This window comes from Oncorhynchus kisutch, linkage group LG8 (assembly GCF_002021735.2).
Source record: "Oncorhynchus kisutch isolate 150728-3 linkage group LG8, Okis_V2, whole genome shotgun sequence".
Taxonomy (NCBI): domain Eukaryota; kingdom Metazoa; phylum Chordata; class Actinopteri; order Salmoniformes; family Salmonidae; genus Oncorhynchus; species Oncorhynchus kisutch.
In genome coordinates this window covers 3,950,435-3,972,015 of record NC_034181.2, presented here as the reverse complement: position 1 = coordinate 3,972,015, position 21,581 = coordinate 3,950,435, and the positions used below count along the sequence as shown (strand labels likewise).

Genomic DNA, 21,581 nt, shown 5'->3' with positions numbered 1-21,581 from the left:
CCTAATCATAACCCTAACCCAGACTGTTACCTTGAAGGTCTGGATGGCCTAAACCTTAATCCTAATCCTAACCCAGACTGTTACCTTGAAGGTCTGGATGGCCTAAACCTTAATCCTAATCCTAACCCTAATCCTAATCCTAACCATAACCCAGACTGTTACCTTGAAGGTCTGGATGGCCTGCTGGTGGGTCAGGCCTTGGAGAGAGTCTCCATTCACCTCCAGAATCTCATCTCCCTCTTTCAGTCGTCCGTCTGCGACCGCTGCTCCGTTAGGGAAGATAGTCTTGACAAAGATCCCCATCCTTCCTCGGGCAGAGTCCTGACCTCCGACGATGCTGAACCCCAGTCCCTAACACACACACACACACACACACACACACACACACACACAAAAGTTTCACAACCACCGAGCATAACCAACTACCAACAATACTGTCTGAACCCCAGGGCCAAAAACCCACACACTTCATTCAGAACCAAACTGTAGGAAGGACTAAGAGCCAGACTCATTATATGTGCGTACCAGGTATGTGCCCAACCACACACGAACACGTGAAAAGGACTTGGCTTCTGTAGACCCTGTAGAGTGTTTCAACATGCAAACACACATTCACTGTGAAATTGTATCAAGCTTCTGACTAAAATGTACCAAGATGAATAGGATGTGACTTTTATACACTATACAACTCAATTCCAATAGCACACTTCTCTGTTTACTGGTCTGTCAATGATGTTTATCATGAAGGACTGTATGTCTGGGTGGGGACTATATATCTGGGGGGGGACTGTATGTCTGGGGGGGAGGACTGTATGTCTGGGGGGGACTATATATCTGGGGGGGGACTGTATGTCTGGGGGGGAGAAGGACTGTTTGTTTGGGGGGGGGCCTATATATCTGGGGGGGGAGGACTGTATGTCTGGGGGGGACTATATATCTGGGGGGGGACTGTATGTCTGGGGGGGAGAAGGACTGTATGTCTGGGGGGAGAAGGACTGTTTGTTTGGGGGGGGACTATATATCTGGGGGGGATGACTGTATGTCTGGGTGGGGACTATATATCTGGGGGGGGACTGTATGTCTGGGGGGGAGAAGGACTGTATGTCTGGGGGGAGAAGGACTGTTTGTTTGGGGGGGACTATATATCTGGGGGGGGAGGACTGTATGTCTGGGTGGGGACTATATATCTGGGGGGGGGGGACTGTATGTCTGGGGGGGACTATATATCTGGGGGGGGGACTGTATGTCTGGGTGGGGACTATATATCTGGGGGGGACAGACTGTATGTCTGGGGGGGAGAAGGACTGTATGTCTGGAGGGAGAAGGACTGTTTATCTGGGGGGGAGAAGGACTGTATGTCTGGGGGGGAGAAGGACTGTATGTCTGGGGGGGAGAAGGACTGTATGTCTGGGGGGAGAAGGACTGTTTGTTTGGGGGGGGACTATATATCTGGGGGGGAGGACTGTATGTCTGGGGGGGGCTGTATGTCTGGGGGGGGGACTGTTTGTCTGGGAGGGGGGACTATATATCTGGGGGGGAGACTGTTTGTCTGGGAGGGGGGAGAAGGACTGTATGTCTGGGGGGGGCTATATATCTGGGGGGGAGAAGGACTGTATGTCTGGGGGGGACTGTTTGTCTGGGAGGGGGGACTATATATCTGGGGGGGGGCTGTATGTCTGGGGGGCGGGGAGGACTGTATGTCGGGGGGGGGGGGGGGACTGCATGTCTGGGGGGGAGAAGGACTGTATGTCTGGGGAGGAGAAGGACTGTATGTCTGGGGAGGAGAAGGACTGTATGTCTGGGGGGGTCTGTATATCTGGGGGGGAGGAGAAGGACTGTATATCTGGGGGGGGAGAAGGACTGTATATCTGGGGGGGAGGACTGTATATCTGGGGGGGGGAGGACTGTATATCTGGGGGGGAGGAGAAGGACTGTATGTCTGGGGGGGAGAAGGACTGTATGTCTGGGGGGAGAAGGACTGTTTGTTTGGGGGGGACTATATATCTGGGGGGGAGGACTGTATGTCTGGGTGGGGACTATATATCTGGGGGGGACTGTATGTCTGGGGGGGAGAAGGACTGTATGTCTGGGGGAGAAGGACTGTTTGTTTGGGGGCGGACTATATATCTGGGGGGGAGGACTGTATGTCTGGGTGGGGACTATATATCTGGGGGGGGGACTGTATGTTTGGGGGGGGACTATATACCTGGGGGGGGGGGACTGTATGTCTGGGGGGGGGACTGTATGTCTGGGTGGGGACTATATATCTGGGGGGGACGGACTGTATGTCTGGGGGGGAGAAGGACTGTATGTCTGGAGGGAGAAGGACTGTATGTCTGGGGGGAGAAGGACTGTTTGTTTGGGGGGGACTATATATCTGGGGGGGAGGACTGTATGTCTGGGTGGGGACTATATATCTGGGGGGGGGGGACTGTATGTCTGGGGGGGGACTATATATCTGGGGGGGGACTGTATGTCTGGGTGGGGACTATATATCTGGGGGGGGACTGTATGTCTGGGTGGGGACTATATATCTGGGGGGGACGGACTGTATGTCTGGGGGGGAGAAGGACTGTATGTCTGGAGGGAGAAGGACTGTTTATCTGGGGGTGAGAAGGACTGTTTGTCTGGGGGGGACTATATATCTGGGGGGGGGCTGTATGTCTGGGGGGGGGACTGTTTGTCTGGGAGGGGGGACTATATATCTGGGGGGGAGACTGTTTGTCTGGGAGGGGGGGAGAAGGACTGTATGTCTGGGGGGGGGGGCTATATATCTGGGGGGGAGAAGGACTGTATGTCTGGGGGGGACTGTTTGTCTGGGAGGGGGGACTATATATCTGGGGGGGGGGGGGGGGGCTGTATGTCTGGGGGGCGGGGAGGACTGTATGTCTGGGGGGGTGGGGAGGACTGTATGTCTGGGGGGGAGAAGGACTGTATGTCTGGGGAGGAGAAGGACTGTATGTCTGGGGAGGAGAAGGACTGTATGTCTGGGGGGGTCTGTATATCTGGGGGGGAGGAGAAGGACTGTATAACTGGGGGGGGAGAAGGACTGTATATCTGGGGGGGGGGGGGGGACTGTATATCTGGGGGGGAGGAGAAGGACTGTATGTCTGGGTGGGGGGGAGAAGGACAGTATGTCTGGGGGGGAGAAGGACTGTATGTCTGGGGGGCGGGGAGGACTGTATATCTGGGGGGGAGGAGGACTGTATGTCTGGGGAGGAGAAGGACTGTATGTCTGGGGGGGGACTGTATATCTGGGGGGGAGGAGAAGGACTGTATATCTGGGGGGGAGGAGAAGGACTGTATGTCTGGGGGGCAGGGATGACTGTATGTCTGGGGGGGGAGGAGGACTGTATGTCTGGGGAGGAGAAGGACTGTATGTCTGGGGGGGGACTGTATATCTGGGGGGGAGGAGAAGGACTGTATATCTGGGGGGGAGGAGAAGGACTGTATGTCTGGGGGGGACTGTATATCTGGGGGGGAGGAGAAGGACTGTATATCTGGGGGGGAGGAGAAGGACTGTATATCTGGGGGGGGAGGAGAAGGACTGTATGTCTGGGGGGGTGAAGGATGTTTACCGACTATGGTGACGGACAACAGATAAATAAAGACCATTCAGTCACATCCTGGGAGGGAGGTAGTGGGATCAGTGCCACATCTAGTGTGGTGAGCAGTGTGTGTGTGTGTGTGTGTGTGTGTGTGTGTGTGTGTGTGTGTGTGTGTGTGTGTGTGTGTGTGTGTGTGTGTGTGTGTGTGTGTGTGTGTGTGTGCCCGCTCACCTTTCCCTGTCCTTTCATGAGGACTATGTTGGATATAATAGACGGCTGGGCCAGTCGCCATGGAGACTCCACTTGAAAGGTGCTCAGGGAGCGAGCTGATTTCTTAACTATCTGGTACTCCTACAGACAGAGACAATGAGACAGAGAGACAGAGAGACGGAGAGACAGACAGCGAGAGGGACAGCGAGAGGGACAGCGAGAGAGACAGCGAGAGAGAGACAGCGAGAGAGAGACAGTGAGTGAGACAGTGAGAGGGACAGTGAGAGAGACAGTGAGAGAGACAGCGAGAGAGAGAGACAGTGAGAGAGAGAGAGAGAGACAGCGAGAGAGAGACAGCGAGAAGGACAGTGAGAGAGACAGCGAGAGGGACAGTGAGAGAGACAGTGAGAGAGACAGCGAGAGAGAGAGAGAGAGAGAGAGAGTGAGAGACAGCGAGAGAGAGACAGTGAGAGAGAGACAGCGAGAGAGAGAGATAGACAGAGAGAGACAGTGAGAGGGAGACAGAGAGAGAGAGACAGAGAGAGAGACAGAGAGAGAGACAGACAGTGAGAGAGACAGTGAGAGAGACAGCGAGAGAGAGACAGTGAGAGAGAGACAGCGAGAGAGAGAGGCAGTGAGAGAGAGACAGCGAGAGAGAGACAGTGAGAGAGAGACAGCGAGAGAGATAGACAGAGAGAGACAGTGAGAGACAGTGAGAGAGACAGTGAGAGAGACAGCGAGAGAGAGAGAGAGAGAGAGAGACAGCGAGAGAGAGACAGCGAGAAGGACAGTGAGAGAGACAGCGAGAGGGACAGTGAGAGAGACAGTGAGAGAGAGAGAGACAGCGAGAGAGAGACAGTGAGAGAGAGACAGCGAGAGAGAGACAGTGAGAGAGAGACAGTGAGAGAGATAGACAGAGAGAGACAGTGAGAGAGACAATGAGAGAGACAGTGAGAGAGACAGCGAGAGAGAGAGAGAGAGAGACAGCGAGAGAGAGACAGCGAGAAGGACAGTGAGAGAGACAGCGAGAGGGACAGTGAGAGGGACAGTGAGAGAGACAGCGTGAGGGACAGTGAGAGAGAGACAGCGAGAGAGAGAGACAGTGAGAGAGAGACAGCGAGAGAGAGGCAGTGAGAGAGAGACAGCGAGAGAGAGACAGTGAGAGAGAGACAGCGAGAGAGAGAGATAGACAGAGAGAGACAGTGAGAGGGACAGTGAGAGAGAGAGCACTGATTAGACAGCATCAATGTAGCGTCATCAGACAACTAGGCCTTTTTTCTAGTTCCAGTTACGTCTCAAAAAATGTGTGAGAAGGCACAACATTTACACGTTTGATTTAAAGGCTACAGCCACTTGCTGGCAAAAACTAGTAAACATTGATTAACTCAGCAATTAGCAGTAGCCAACCAGGGCATTGTGATGTGAGCAGGAGAGGCAGAAGTGGTCAAAGAGGGTAGGCTGAAAGACAGGGGAGAGAGGACAGGCAGACAGCCAAACTGAGAGGTAGGCTGAAAGACAGGGGAGAGAGGACAGGCAGACAGCCAAACTGAGAGGTAGGCTGAGAGGCAAGCTGAGAGGCCAGGCTGAGAGGTAGGCTGAGAGGCAAGCTGAGAGGCCAGGCTGAGAGGTAGGCTGAGAGGCAAGCTGAGAGGAGGCTGAGAGGCCAGGCTGAGAGGTAGGCTGAGAGGCAAGCTGAGAGGCCAGGCTGAGAGGTAGGCTGAGAGGCAAGCTGAGAGGCCAGGCTGAGAGGTAGGCTGAGAGGCAAGCTGAGAGGAGGCTGAGAGGCCAGGCTGAGAGGTAGGCTGAGAGGCAAGCTGAGAGGAGGCTGAGAGGCCAGGCTGAGAGGTAGGCTGAGAGGCAAGCTGAGAGGAGGCTGAGAGGCCAGGCTGAGAGGTAGGCTGAGAGGCAAGCTGAGAGGCCAGGCTGAGAGGTGGCTGAGAGGCAAGCTGAGAGGGAGGCTGAGAGGCCAGGCTGAGAGGAAGGCTGAGAGACAGGCTGAGAGGCCAGTCTGAGAGGCCAGTCTGAGAGGCCAGTCTGAGAGGCCAGTATGAGAAGCCAGTCTGAGAGGCCAGTCTGAGAGGCAGTGATGTACTTCCGCCTGGCTTATTATCACACAAATCAGCCTGATGGGACAAGGGGAATATACAGTATATCTATCAGCCTGATGGGACAAGGGGAATATACAGTATATCTATCAGCCTGAAGGGACAAGGGGAATATACAGTATATCTATCAGCCTGATGGGACAAGGGGAATATACAGTATATCTATCAGCCTGATGGGACAAGGGGAATATACAGTATATCTATCAGCCTGATGGGACAAGGGGAATATACAGTATATCTATCAGCCTGATAGGACAAGGGGAATATACAGTATATCTATCAGCCTGTGGGGACAAGTGGAATATACAGTATATCTATCAGCCTGATGGGACAAGGGGAATATACAGTATATCTATCAGCCTGATGGGACAAGGGGAATATACAGTATATCTATCAGCCTAATGGGACAAGGGGAATATACAGTATATCTATCAGCCTGATGGGCCAAGGGGAATATACAGTATATATATCAGCCTGATGGGACAAGGGGAATATAGAGTATATCTATCAGCCTGTGGGGACAAGGGGAATATACAGTATATCTATCAGCCTGATGGGACAAGGGGAATATACAGTATATCTATCAGCCTGATGGGACAAGGGGAATATACAGTATATCTATCAGCCTGTGGGGACAAGGGTAATATACAGTATATCTATCAGCCTGAGGAGGGAGCAGAACAGGCTTTTACTGTATAGCCAATTTAAAGCCAATCCAGCCACGGAGAGGTCAGACGTGAGGCGTCCCTGGATCTCTGGCCCAGCCAGCCACGGAGAGGTCAGAGACACAGATACAGTATCTCTATGAGAGGAGACGGGAGATACGGAGGCTAGGTTGCTAGTGTATGTCTGTTAAACCTTCAAGGGAAATACCGTTTTGCATGATTTAATAATGGGGATCATTTTAGCTCCCTAAGTAGGGGTGGAACCCAGCAGACAAGCAGGTCTTCAGAGGACTGGAGCTGAGCACCACAGCTAGGTTTAATCAGCTTCCCCTTCAAGGGAAAGTTCCCCATGGGGATAGTACATTATTCCTTGACCTTCACCCTTTGACCTCTTCTGTTGTATAATGACAAGCCTTTGGGTTGGATGTGATTGGCTACGTTGAGGGTTAGGTGTGGGATTTCAACCAGTAACCTCTGCATGGCAACCCTGGCAACCCGCAGAAATAACACCATCCCCCGGACACTGATCTAGTGACTCCTGACCTCTGCCCTTTGACCTACTGACCTATCAGACCCCCGGACACTGACCTAGTGACTCCTGACCTCTGCCCTTTGACCTACTGACCTATCAGACCCCCGGACACTGACCTAGTGACTCCTGACCTCTGCTCCTGTACCCTCTGACCTACTGACCAGTCAAATCCCCGGACACTGACCTAGTGACTCCTGACCTCTGCTCCTGTACCCTCTGACCTACTGACCAGTCAGATCCCCGGACACTGACCTAGTGACTCCTGACCTCTGCTCCTGTACCCTCTGACCTACTGACCAGTCAGATCCCCGGACACTGATCTAGTGACTCCTGACCTCTGCTCCTGTACTCTCTGACCTACTGACCTGTCAGACCCCGGACACTGACCTAGTGACTCCTGACCTCTGCTCCTGTACCCTCTGACCTACTGACCTGTCAGACCCCGGACACTGACCTAGTGACTCCTGACTTCTGCTCCTGTACCCTCTGACCTACTGACCAGTCAGATCCCCGGACACTGATCTAGTGACTCCTGACCTCTGCTCCTGTACTCTCTGACCTACTGACCTGTCAGACCCCGGACACTGACCTAGTGACTCCTGACCTCTGCTCCTGTACCCTCTGACCTACTGACCTATCAGACCACCGGACACTGACCTAGTGACTCCTGACCTCTGCTCCTGTACCCTCTGACCTACTGACCTGTCAGACCCCGGACACTGACCTAGTGACTCCTGACCTCTGCTCCTGTACCCTCTGACCTACTGACCTGTCAGACCCCGGACACTGACCTAGTGACTCCTGACTTCTGCTCCTGTACCCTCTGACCTACTGACCTGTCAGACCCCCGGACACTGAGCTAGTGACTCCTGACCTCTGCCCTTTGACCTACTGACCTGTCGGATGCCTACAGTGTCTAACTGCTGAGGCAGGGAGTGTTTGCGTCCACCTCGTGTCGGTTTCTCCACCATGTCACTCCCCGCCTCTCCATTCTCCACAATCAGCTCGTCATCCTCTCCAACAGACTCCAGACGACTACCGCCCCCTGAAACACAAACCAGGAAGTCTTACAAGCCAATCAGCTCCTCTGAAACACAATACAGGACGTCTCACTATCCAATCGTCTCCTTCCGTCTTCATCGCAGAGCCTAGTGGTCTATGTCCTCACCTGTTGTCCGTGTCCTCACAAGATAACACGGCAACATTACTGTCAATGACAGTGGTTGAAACCATATCAAATGAAAAGATGGAAAGTTCTAACAAGCTGTGACATTAGAATGATCCTCCCCCTTTTAATTGTGTTGTTTTGGAATCTCTTGAGGTGCCTACAGTTTCAGTATGGTTGACTAGCTTATGGGGTAAAGATGACTTATTTTCAGCTGGAGCAAATAACTGGGTGGCATGACTGACTGTGTGATGAACACGCATCACAACAAGCCCCAATTACACATCACTAGGGGTCTGTCTGTCTGTCTGTCTGTCTGTCTGTCTGTCTGTCTGTCTGTCTGTCTGTCTGTCTGTCTGTCTGTCTGTCTGTCTGTCTGTCTGTCTGTCTGTCTGTCTGTCTGTCTGTCTGTCTGTCTGTCTGTCTGTCTGTCTGTCTGTCTGTCTGTCCGTCTGTCTCTCCGTCTGTCTGTCTGTCTGTCTCTCCCTCTGTCTCTCCCTCTGTCTCTCCCTCTGTCTCTCCCTCTGTCTCTACCTCTGTCTCTACCTCTGTCTCTACCTCTGTCTCTACCTCTGTCTCTACCTCTGTCTCTACCTCTGTCTCTCCCACTGTCCCTCCCTCTGTCTCTCCCTCTGTCTCTCCCTCTGTCTCTACCTCTGTCTCTCCGTCTGTCTGTCTGTCTCTCCCACTGTCCCTCCCTCTGTCTCTCCCTCTGTCTCACCCTCTGTCTCTCCCTCTGTCTCTCCCTCCGTCTGTCTGTCTGTCTGTCTGTCTGTCTGTCTGTCTGTCTGTCTGTCTGTCTGTCTGTCTGTCTGTCTGTCTGTCTGTCTCACCCTCTGTCTCTCCCACTGTCCCTCCCTCTGTCTCTACCTCTGTCTCTCCGTCTGTCTGTCTGTCTCTCCCTCTGTCTCTACCTCTGTCTCTACCTCTGTCTCTACCTCTGTCTCTACCTCTGTCTCTCCCTCTGTCTCTCCCACTGTCTCTCCCTCTGTCTCTCCCTCTGTCTCTCCCACTGTCCCTCCCTCTGTCTCTACCTCTGTCTCTCCGTCTGTCTGTCTGTCTGTCTGTCTGTCTGTCTGTCTGTCTGTCTGTCTGTCTGTCTGTCTGTCTGTCTGTCTGTCTGTCTCACCCTCTGTCTCTCCCTCTGTCTCTCCCTCTGTCTCTCCCTCTGTCTCTCCCTCTGTCTCTCCCTCTGTCTCTCCCTCTGTCTCTCCGTCTGTCTGTCTGTCTCTCCCACTGTCCCTCCCTCTGTCTCTCCCTCTGTCTCACCCTCTGTCTCTACCTCTGTCTCTCCCTCTGTCTCTCCCTCCGTCTGTCTGTCTGTCTGTCTCACCCTCTGTCTCTCCCTCTGTCTCTCCCTCTGTCTCTCCCTCTGTCTCTCCCTCTGTCTCTCCCTCTGTCTCTCCCTCTGTCTCTCCCTCCGTCTCTCCCTCCGTCTCTCCCTCCGTCTCTCCCTCCGTCTGTCTCTCTGTCTGTCCGTCTGTCTTCCACAGGCCATGTTGTCCTCTCTAACCTACCTTGTGATCTGCTCCTGAACTTCATGGATGTGGGAGAGCGGCAGGTTTCTTTCTGTCCCTCCACCCGGCCTCGGTCCTCTAGTTTCTCCAGATCAGTCAGCTGCAAGAAGGAAACATCACTAGATTAATGCTGCATGTCAAGAAACTATCTGAGCCAGCTCAGTACAGTTTAGGTTGGCACAATAGTGTGAAAAGTGCAAGTGTGAATCCAATTAGTCAAGTTCTAGACAGCAGAGAGAGAGAGATGGAGAAATGTTCTGTGAGGATGGAAACAAAAAAGGTTTGGATTTGGATTGTTATGCAGAATGGGTTCATATCTAATATTTACAAACAGTACATGGGCTCTGCCACGAGCTGATAACAGACAACAGGAATCATTTTTCTACCTAATGGTTTCCAGAGGTTTCCAACATGGAGACGGTATTAGGCATTTGTTTACTTTCCTCTGACTTGCCAAACACTTGCTGAGAGCAGGAGGAATGTACCACACCACATGTACACGCCTGACCTCACACAGCGAGCAGGGAAGAAACCAAGCTGGAAACACCCGACTGTTGATATTCCAGAACTCTGGAACTCTAGAATTTAGAACACTCACAAACCAAAACGGGGGAAGTTCTAGCTCTTAGTAGAACTCGGCATAAAACATTTTAAGTGTTTTCCTTTAAGATTTCCCTGAAGGAATCATTTTCCCTTACATTTTTAAGAGTGTAGCATAGAGCCTCTCGATCATTTTCCTTAGGTACAGTACCTTCAGAAGGTATTCATACACCATGACTTATTCCACATTGTGTTGTGTTACAGCCTGAATTCAAAAGGGATTAAATATATGTTTTCTTCTCATCCATCTACACACAATACCTCCTAATGACTTCACAATAACCCCTAATGACATCACAATAACCCCTAATGACTTCACAATACCTCCTAATGACATCACAATACCTCCTAATGACATCACAATACCCCCTAATGACATCACAATAACCCCTAATGACATCACAATAACCCCTAATGACATCACAATACCTCCTAATGACTTCACAATAACCCCTAATGACATCACAATACCCCCTAATGACATCACAATAACCCCTAATGACATCACAATACCCCCTAATGACATCACAATAACCCCTAATGACATCACAATACCTCCTAATGACATCACAATACCTCCTAATGACTTCACAATAACCCCTAATGACATCACAATACCCCCTAATGACATCACAATAACCCCTAATGACATCACAATACCTCCTAATGACATCACAATAACCCCCCAATGACATCACAATACCCCCTAATGACATCACAATACCCCCTAATGACATCACAATACCCCCTAATGACATCACAATACCTCATAATGACATCACATTACCTCCTAATGACATCACAATACCCCCTAATGACATCACAATACCTCCTAATGACTTCACAATAACCCCTAATGACATCACAATACCCCCTAATGACTTCACAATACCTCCTAATGACTTCACAATACCTCCTAATGACATCACAATACCTCCTAATGACTTCACAATACCCCCTAATGACATCACAATACCTCCTAATGACATCACAATACCCCCTAATGACATCACAATACCTCCTAATGACATCACAATAACCCCTAATGACATCACAATAACACCTAATGACATCACAATACCCCCTAATGACATCACAATACATCCTAATGACATCACAATGACCCCTAATGACATCACAATAACCCCTAATGACATCACAATACCCCCTAATGACATCACAATACCCCCTAATGACATCAAAATAACCCCTAATGACATCACAATACCCCCTAATGACATCACAATACCCCCTACTGACATCACAATAACCCCTAATGACATCACAATAACCCCTAATGACATCACAATACCCCAGATTGTCAAAATGAAAACATATTTTTAGAGATGTTTGCAAATGTTTTGAAAAATAAATACAGAAATATCTAATTTACATAAGTATTCACACCCCTGAGTCAATACATGTTAGAATCACATTTGGAAGCGTTAACAGCTGTGAGTCTTTCTGGATAATTCTTTAAGAGCACTCCTGGATTGTGCAATATTTACACATTATCCTTTAACAAATGATTCAAGCTCTGTCACGTTGGTTGTTGATCATTGCTCGACAGTGATTTTAATGTCTTGCCATAACTGTAGCTGGGCCACTACGAAACATTCAATCTCGTCTTGGTAAGCAACTCCAGTGTATATTTGGCCTTGTGTTTCAGGTTATTGTCCTGCTGAAAGGTGAGTTTGTCTCCCAGTGTCTGGTGGAAAGCAGACTGAACCATGTTTTCCTCCAGGATTTTGCCCGTGCTTAGCTCTGTTCAGTTACTTTTCATCCTAAAAAAAACTCCAGAGTCTTTGCTGATGACAAGCATACCCATAACATGATGCAGCCACCACCATGCTTGAAGATATGAAGAGTGGTACTCAGTGATGTGTTGTGTTTGATTGGCCCGAAACAACGCTTTGCATTCAGGACATAAAGTACATTTCTTTGCCACATTTTTTGCAGTTTTACTTTAGTTCCTTTGTAGTAATATTTTTATTCTGTTCAGGCTTCCATCTTTTCACTCAGGACAGATCTTTCAGTTTGCGGCTTCAACAACCATTTAATTGACAGATCTTTCAGTTCACAGCTTCAACAACCATTTAATTGACAGATCTTTCAGTTTGCGGCTTCTACAACCATTTAATTGACAGATCTTTCAGTTTGCGGCTTCTACAACCATTTTATTGACAGATCTTTCAGTTCACAGCTTCAACAACCATTTAATTGACAGATCTTTCAGTTTGCGGCTTCTACAACCATTTAATTGACAGATCTTTCAGTTTGCGGCTTCTACAACCATTTTATTGACAGATCTTTCAGTTTGCGGCTTCTACAACCATTTAATTGACAGATCTTTCAGTTTGCGGCTTCTACAACCATTTAATTGACAGATCTTTCAGTTTGCGGCTTCTACAACCATTTTATTGACAGATCTTTCAGTTTGCGGCTTCTACAACCATTTAATTGACAGATCTTTCAGTTTGCGGCTTCTACAACCATTTTATTGACAGATCTTTCAGTTTGCGGCTTCTACAACCATTTTATTGACAGATCTTTCAGTTTGCGGCTTCTACAACCATTTAATTGACAGATCTTTCAGTTTGCGGCTTCTACAACCATTTAATTGACAGATCTTTCAGTTTGCGGCTTCTACAACCATTTAATTGACAGATCTTTCAGTTTGCGGCTTCTACAACCATTTAATTGACAGATCTTTCAGTTTGCGGCTTCTACAACCATTTAATTGACAGATCTTTCAGTTTGCGGCTTCTACAACCATTTAATTGACAGATCTTTCAGTTTGCGGCTTCTACAACCATTTAATTGACAGATCTTTCAGTTTGCGGCTTCTACAACCATTTAATTGACAGATCTTTCAGTTTGCGGCTTCTACAACCATTTAATTGACAGATCTTTCAGTTTGCGGCTTCTACAACCATTTTATTGACAGATCTTTCAGTTTGCGGCTTCAACAACCATTTAATTGACAGATCTTTCCGTTTGCGGCTTCTACAACCATTTTATTGACAGATCTTTCAGTTTGCGGCTTCTACAACCATTTGATTGACAGATCTTTCAGTTCACGGCTTCAACAACCATTTAATTGACAGAACTTTCAACTTCCACAACCGTTTCTGAACCTAACCGTCTGGTTCTCAGACAGTATTTCTGGGGGAACTCGTGTTGATCTAGGCTTGATCTAGGCTTGACAGATCTGGGGGGCCTATTGGGGGGTTGGAGGGTTATGTTTCAGGCCTACCCAGGCATTGACATACTGAGGTACTTAAACAGCTACTGGAGTTCCACAAATACACAACCTCCATGTTGGCCGGTTTATCTAAATGAGTTGCTCATTTTAGCTGCTCAGACTTTTCTACCGTGAAAAAATCACCCCCCTGAGATACAGCCCATTGGGAAAAAAAATGTTATTGATCATAAATGTTGTTCTCAATTGACACAGAAATTATGTCTTGAGTTCTGGGAATCTTGCTTTAATCTTGAGTTAAGTGTATTTGTTTACAACATATCTTGAAGTGGAGTCTCTCAATAAGTTTAATTTAGTTATTTATATAGATAAACAGAGACTCATATTCAATGGGGTCTATAATTTTTGACACCCAAGATAAATAATACAATCATACAAATACTGCGCTATATAAAATTTAAAAAATGGGAATATGCATTATTTTATACTAATACAATCAGAGAACAATATTATGACAAGTAATACAAATATATAAAAATGATTGGATCCCTGTTGTCAATACTCTAGCATCCTCCCCTGCTGTCAATACTCTAGTATCCTCCCCTGTTGTCAATACTCTAGCATCCCCCCTGTTGTCAATACTCTAGAACCCTCCCCTGTTTTGAATACTCTAGAACCCTCCCCTATTTTGAATCGTCTAGAACCCTCCCTTGTTTTGAATAGTCTAGAACCCTCCTCTGTCGTCAATACTCCAGAACCCTCCCCTGTTGTCAATACTCGATATCTTCAGCACTCCACAAACCAGGCCTTAATGGTAGAGTGGCCAGACAGAAGCCACTCCTCAGTAAAAAGGCACATGACAGCCCACTTGGAGTTTGCCAAAAGGCAGCTAAAGGATTCTCAGACCATGAGAAACAACATTCTCTGGTCTGATGAAACCAAGATTTAATAATTTGTCTTGAATGCCAAGAGTCAAGTCTGGGGGAAACCTGGCACCATCCCTACGGTGAAGCATGCTGTTGGCAACTTGAGATGATCTGCAGAGAAGAATGGGAAAAACTCCCCAAATAAAGGTATACCAAGCTTGTAGCGTCATACCCACGAAGACTCAAGGCTGTAATCGCTGCCAAAGGTGCTTCAACAAAGTACTGAGTAGGGTCAAGGTCAGAATACTTATATAAATGTGATATTTCTGTTTTCATGTTTTAATACATTTGCAAATATTTCTAAAAACCTGTGTTTACTTAGTCATTATGGGGTATTGTGATGTCATTATGGGGTATTGTGATGTCATTATGGGGTATTGTGATGTCATTATGGGGTATTGTGATGTCATTATGGGGTATTGTGTGTAGATTGATGAGGATATCTATATTTTTTTATTCATTTTAGAATAAGGCTGTAACGTAACAAAATGTGGAAAAAGTGAAGGGGTCTGAATACTTTCAGAATGCACTGTATATAAATCTATATCTATAAAGGGGATACTACAGCTCCTATATTACTTCCGCTGTTCGCCGACACAGTCATCAGTTTACAGTCTGAGTATGAGCAGTATGATCTCCTACAGTTCTGACAGATCCGACAGCTCCTGAATCTCCTACAGCTCATACTCCTACAGCTCCTACTCCTACAGCTCCTATACCTCCTACAGCTCATTATCCGACAGCTCATACTCCGAAAGCTCCAACAGCTCCTACTCCTACAGCTTCTACAACTCATACTCTGACAGCTCATACTCCTAAAGCTCCTACAGCTCCTACTCCTACAGCTCATACTCCTCAGGCTCCTACAGCTCATACTCCTCAGGCTCCTACAGCTCATACTCCTACAGCTCCTACAGCTCCTACAGCTCCTACAGCTCATACTCCTACAGATCCTACAGCTCCTACAGCTCCTACAGCTCCTACAGCTCATACTCCTACAGATCCTACAGCTCCTACAGCTCCTACAGCTCCTACAGCTCATACTCCTACAGATCCTACAGCTCATACCCCTACAGCTCCTACAGCTCATACTCCTACAGCTCCTATAGCTCATACTCCTACAGCTCCTACAGCTCATACTCCTACAGCTCCTACAGCTCATACTCCTCAGGCTCCTACAGCTCATACTCCTCAGGCTCCTACAGCTCATACTCCTCAGGCTCCTACAGCTCATACTCCTCAGGCTCCTACAGCTCATACCCCTACAGCTCCTACAGCTCATACTCCTACAGCTCCTACAGCTCATACTCCTACAGCTCCTACAGCTCATACTCCTACAGCTCCTACAGCTCATACTCCTACAGCTCCTACAGCTCATACTCCTACAGCTCATACTCCTACAGCACCTACAGCTCATACTCCTACAGCTCATACTCCTACAGCTCCTACAGCTCATACCCCTACAGCTCCTACAGCTCATACTCCTACAGCTCCTACAGCTCATACCCCTACAGCTCATACTCCTACAGCTCCTACTCCTACAGCTCATACTCCTACAGCTCATACTCCTACAGCTCATACTCCTACAGCTCATACTCCTACAGATCATACTCCTACAGCTCATACTCCGACAGCTCCTACAGCTCCAACGCTCATACTCCTACAGCTCCTACAGCTCAAACTCATAGAGATCACACTCCTACAGATCCAACAGATCATACTCCTACAGCTCATACTCCTATAGCTCATAGTCCTACAGCTCATACTCCTATAGCTCATACTCCTATAGCTCATACTCCTACAGCTCATACTCCTACAGCTCCTACTCCTATAGCTCATACTCCTATAGCTCATACTCCTACAGCTCATACTCCTACAGCTCCTACTCCTATAGCTCATAGTCCTACAGCTCATACTCCTATAGCTCATACTCCTATAGCTCATACTCCTACAGCTCATACTCCTACAGCTCCTACTCCTATAGCTCATACTCCTACAGCTCATACTCCTATAGCTCATACTCCTATAGCTCATAATCCTACAGCTCATACTCCTACAGCTCATAATCCTACAGCTCATAATCCTACAGCTCATAATCCTACAGCTCATACTCCTACAGCTCCCACAGCTCATACAGCTCATATTCCTACAGCTCATACAGCTTCTACAGCTCCTACAGCTCATACTCCTACAGCTCCTACAGCTCATACTCCTACAGCTCCTACAGCTCATAATCCTACAGCTCATACTCATACATCTCCTACAGCTCCTACAGCTCATATTCCTACAGCTCCTACAGCTCCTACAGCTCCTACAGCTCCTACAGCTCCTACAGCTTCTACAGCTCCTACAGCTCATACAGCTCCTACAGCTCCTACAGCTCATACTCATACAGCTCCTACAGCTCCTACAGCTCATACTCCTACAGCTCCTACAGCTCATACTCCTACAGCTCCTACAGCTCATACTCCTAGAGCTCATACTCCTACAGCTCCTACAGCTCATACTCCTACAGCTCCTACAGCTCATACTCCTAGAGCTCATACTCCTACAGCTCCTACAGCTCATACTCCTACAGCTCATACAGCTCCTACAGCTCCTACAGCTCCTACAGCTTCTACAGCTCCTACAGCTCCTACAGCTCCTACAGCTCCTACAGCTCCTACAGCTCCTACAGCTCATACAGCTCCTACAGCTCATACTCATACAGCTCCTACAGCTCCTACAGCTCATACTCATACAGCTCCTACAGCTCCTACAGCTCCTACAGCTCCTACAGCTCCTACAGCTCCTACAGCTCCTACAGCTCCTACAGCTTCTACAGCTCATACAGCTCCTACAGCTCCTACAGCTCCTACAGCTCATACTCATACAGCTCCTACAGCTCCTACAGCTCATACTCCTACAGCTCCTACAGCTCATACTCCTACAGCTCCTACAGCTCATACTCCTACAGCTCCTACAGCTCATACTCCTACAGCTCATACTCCTACAGCTCCTACAGCTCATACTCCTACAGCTCATACAGCTCCTACAGCTCCTACAGCTCCTACAGCTCCTACAGCTTCTACAGCTCATACAGCTCCTACAGCTCCTACAGCTCCTACAGCTCATACTCCTACAGCTCCTACAGCTCCTACAGCTCCTACTCCTACATCTCCTACAGCTTCTACAGCTCCTACAGCTCCTACAGCTTCTACAGCTCATACAGCTCCTACAGCTCCTACAGCTCCTACAGCTCATACTCCTACAGCTCCTACAGCTCATACTCCTACAGCTCCTACAGCTCATACTCCTACAGCTCATACTCCTACAGCTCCTACAGCTCATACTCCTACAGCTCATACAGCTCCTACAGCTCCTACAGCTCCTACAGCTCCTACAGCTTCTACAGCTCATACAGCTCCTACAGCTCCTACAGCTTCTACAGCTCATACTCCTACAGCTCCTACAGCTCCTACAGCTCATACAGCTCCTACAGCTCATACTCCTACAGCTCATACAGCTCCTACAGCTCCTACAGCTCCTACAGCTCCTACAGCTCCTACAGCTCATACTCCTACAGCTCCTACAGCTCCTACTCCTACATCTCCTACAGCTTCTACAGCTCCTACAGCTCCTACTCCTACATCTCCTACAGCTTCTACAGCTCCTACAGCTCATACAGCTCCTACAGCTTGCACAGGACTCTGAAACCATCCAAATGAGAACCAAAATATACATTCAGAACCCAGCCTCCTTGCCTTTGGCAAGCTATTCCACAGACAGAGAGGAGGACGCAGGCAAGGAGACAGACAGACAGAGATAGACAGGCGGGGAGTCAGACAGACAGGCAGGGAGTCAGACAGACAGGAAGGCAGAAAGCGAGAGGGAGACATATTTGAGGGAAAAAGAAAGACAGCCATGAAAGGGAAAAAGGACACAAAAGGGGGGAAGGAATGTAAAGCCACTTTTACTTGTTCCTTTCTAGGAATAGTTTGTTGACTTTGTTTACTGACGCGCGTGTGTGTGCGTGTGTGTGTGCGCGTGTGTGTGCGCCTGGGTGTGTCAGATGAAGCATGGCCTGCTGGAAACAAGTTCCTGTATGGGTCCGAGCGACACAACGTCTAGGGTTCAGAGAAAACACTGGTCAGTGACCATGCAGCCCACAGCATTACTGGACTGGACTTAAAACTAACTGACTAAATCACTTTAAACCCCCCCATCTCTCTCTGGCCTTTCTCTTTTTATCTTTCACTGTCCTCTTCTCAAAAGCTCTCCTCTTTCTCCTCTTTCCCTCTGCCCTCTCTCTATTTATTGTCACTCTTTCACTCATTTCTCCATTCCGTTCTGGTCTCTCTCCCTCTCTCTCTCTCTCTCTCTCTCTCTCCCTCTCCCTCTCTCTCCCCCCCTCTCTCCCCCTCTCCCCTCTCTCTCCCTCTCCCCCTCCCCCTCTCTCTCTCTCCCTCTGCCCCTCTCTCTCTCTCTCCCCCTCCCCCTCTCTCCCTCTCTCCCCCTCCCCCTCTCTCCCTCTCCCCCTCCCCCTCTCTCTCTCTCTCTCCCCCTCCCCCTCTCTCCCTCCCCCTCCCCCTTGTGGGTTCGATTACAGGCTCAAAATGGCCAGAAACAAATTACTTTCTTCTGACACTCATCATTATATTCTTGTTCTGAAAAAGAAAAGGCTATTCCATGTGAGAAATTGCCAAGAAACTGAAGATCTCATTCAACGCTGTGTACTACTCCCTTCACAGAACAGCTCAAACTGTCTCTAACCAGAATGGAAAGAGGAGTGGGAGACCCCGGTGCACAACTGAGTAAGAGGACAAGTACATTAGAGTATCTAGTTTGAGAAACAGACGCTTCACAAGTCCTCAACTGGCAGCTTCATTAAATAGTACCCGCAAATCACCGGTCTCAACATCAACAGTGAAACAGCAAAGAAAATATCTCAGACTGGCCAATATCTCAGACTGGCCAATATCTCAGACTGGCCAATATCTCAGACTGGCCAATATCTCAGACTGGCCAATATCTCAGACTGGCCAATATCTCAGTCTGGCCAATTAAAATAAAAGAATAAGATGGGCAAAAGAACGGACAGAGGAAGATTGGAGAAAGAAAAGTGTTATGGACGAATCTAAGTTTGAGGTGTTCGGATCATTCGTGAGACGCAGATTCTTTTTTAAAGAGTTTAGTACTTGACGCCATCTGTCAAGCATGGGGGGGGCAATGTGTTGGTCTGGGGGGGGCAATGTGATGGTCTGGGGGGGGCAATGTGTTGGTCTGGGGGGGGCAATGTGTTGGTCTGGGGGGGGCAATGTGTTGGTCTGGGGGGGGCAATGTGTTGGTCTGGGGGGGGCAATGTGTTGGTCTGGGGGGGGCAATGTGTTGGTCTGGGGGGGGCAATGTGTTGGTCTGGGGGAGGCAATGTGATGGTCTGGGGGGAGGCAATGTGTTGGTCTGGGGGGGGCAATGTGTTGGTCTGGGGGAGGCAATGTGTTGGTCTGGGGGAGGCAATGTGTTGGTCTGGGGGGGGCAATGTGTTGGTCTGGGGGGGGCAATGTGTTGGTCTGGGGGGGGCAATGTGTTGGTCTGGGGGGGGGGCAATGTGTTGGTCTGGGGGGGGCAATGTATTGGTCTGGGGGGGGCAATGTGTTGGTCTGGGGGGGCAATGTGTTGGTCTGGGGGAGGCAATGTGATGGTCTGGGGGGAGGCAATGTGTTGGTCTGGGGGGGGCAATGTGTTGGTCTGGGGGAGGCAATGTGTTGGTCTGGGGGGGGGCAATGTGTTGGTCTGGGGGGAGGCAATGTGTTGGTCTGGGGGAGGCAATGTGTTGGTCTGGGGGAGGCAATGTGTTGGTCTGGGGGGGGGCAATGTGTTGGTCTGGGGGAGGCAATGTGTTGGTCTGGGGGGGCAATGTGTTGGTCTGGGGGGGGCAATGTGTTGGTCTGGGGGGGGCAATGTGTTGGTCTGGGGGGGGGCAATGTGTTGGTCTGGGGGGGGCAATGTGTTGGTCTGGGGGAGGCAATGTGTTGGTCTGGGGGGGGCAATGTGTTGGTCTGGGGGGGGCAATGTGTTGGTCTGGGGGAGGCAATGTGTTGGTCTGGGGGAGGCAATGTGTTGGTCTGGGGGAGGCAATGTGTTGGTCTGGGGGAGGCAATGTGGTGGTCTGGGGAGGCAATGTGTTGGTCTGGGGGAGGCAATGTGTTGGTCTGGGGGAGGCAATGTGTTGGTCTGTGGGAGGCAATGTGTTGGTCTGGGGGAGGCAATGTGTTGGTCTGGGGGAGGCAATGTGTTGGTCTGGGGGAGGCAATGTGTTGGTCTGGGGGAGGCAATGTGATGGTCTGGGGGAGGCAATGTGTTGGTCTGGGGGAGGCAATGTGTTGGTCTGGGGGAGGCAATGTGTTGGTCTGGGGGAGGCAATGTGTTGGTCTGGGGGAGGCAATGTGTTGGTCTGGGGGAGGCAATGTGTTGGTCTGGGGGAGGCAATGTGTTGGTCTGGGGGAGGCAATGTGTGGTCTGGGGGGGCAATGTGTTGGTCTGGGGGAGGCAATGTGTTGGTCTGGGGGAGGCAATGTGTTGGTCTGGGGGAGGCAATGTGTTGGTCTGGGGGAGGCAATGTGTTGGTCTGGGGGAGGCAATGTGTTGGTCTGGGGGAGGCAATGTGTTGGTCTGGGGGAGGCAATGTGTTGGTCTGGGGGAGGAAATGTGTTGGTCTGGGGGAGGCAATGTGTTGGTCATGTGTGGGAGGCAATGTGTTGGTCTGGGGGAGGCAATGTGTTGGTCTGGGGGAGGCAATGTGTTGGTCTGGGGGAGGCAATGTGTTGGTCTGGGGGAGGCAATGTGTTGGTCTGGGGGAGGCAATGTGTTGGTCTGGGGGAGGCAATGTGGTGGTCTGGGGGAGGCAATGTGGTGGTCTGGGGGAGGCAATGTGGTGGTCTGGGGGAGGCAATGTGTTGGTCTGGGGGAGGCAATGTGTTGGTCTGGGGGAGGCAATGTGATGGTCTGGGGGAGGCAATGTATTGGTCTGGGGGAGGCAATGTGATGGTCTGGGGGAGGCAATGTGTTGGTCTGGGGGAGGCAATGTGTTGGTCTGGGGGAGGCAATGTGATGGTCTGGGGGAGGCAATGTG

General features: G+C 49.7%; 1 protein-coding gene across 1 annotated transcript in view; it reads right to left on the bottom strand.

The window, feature by feature from the left end:
* LOC109879544 (PDZ domain-containing protein 2) overlaps positions 1-21,581 on the bottom strand; it is a 211,103-nt gene that overhangs the window by 72,568 nt on the left and 116,954 nt on the right. Inside the window, exons 6-9 of the mRNA XM_031829568.1 lie at positions 9,743-9,842; positions 7,957-8,105; positions 3,780-3,899; positions 163-351 (exon numbers count right to left, since the gene is read on the bottom strand). Of these exons, the coding sequence (XP_031685428.1) occupies positions 163-351; positions 3,780-3,899; positions 7,957-8,105; positions 9,743-9,842 (558 nt within the window). The remainder of the gene's footprint in view (positions 1-162; positions 352-3,779; positions 3,900-7,956; positions 8,106-9,742; positions 9,843-21,581) is intronic.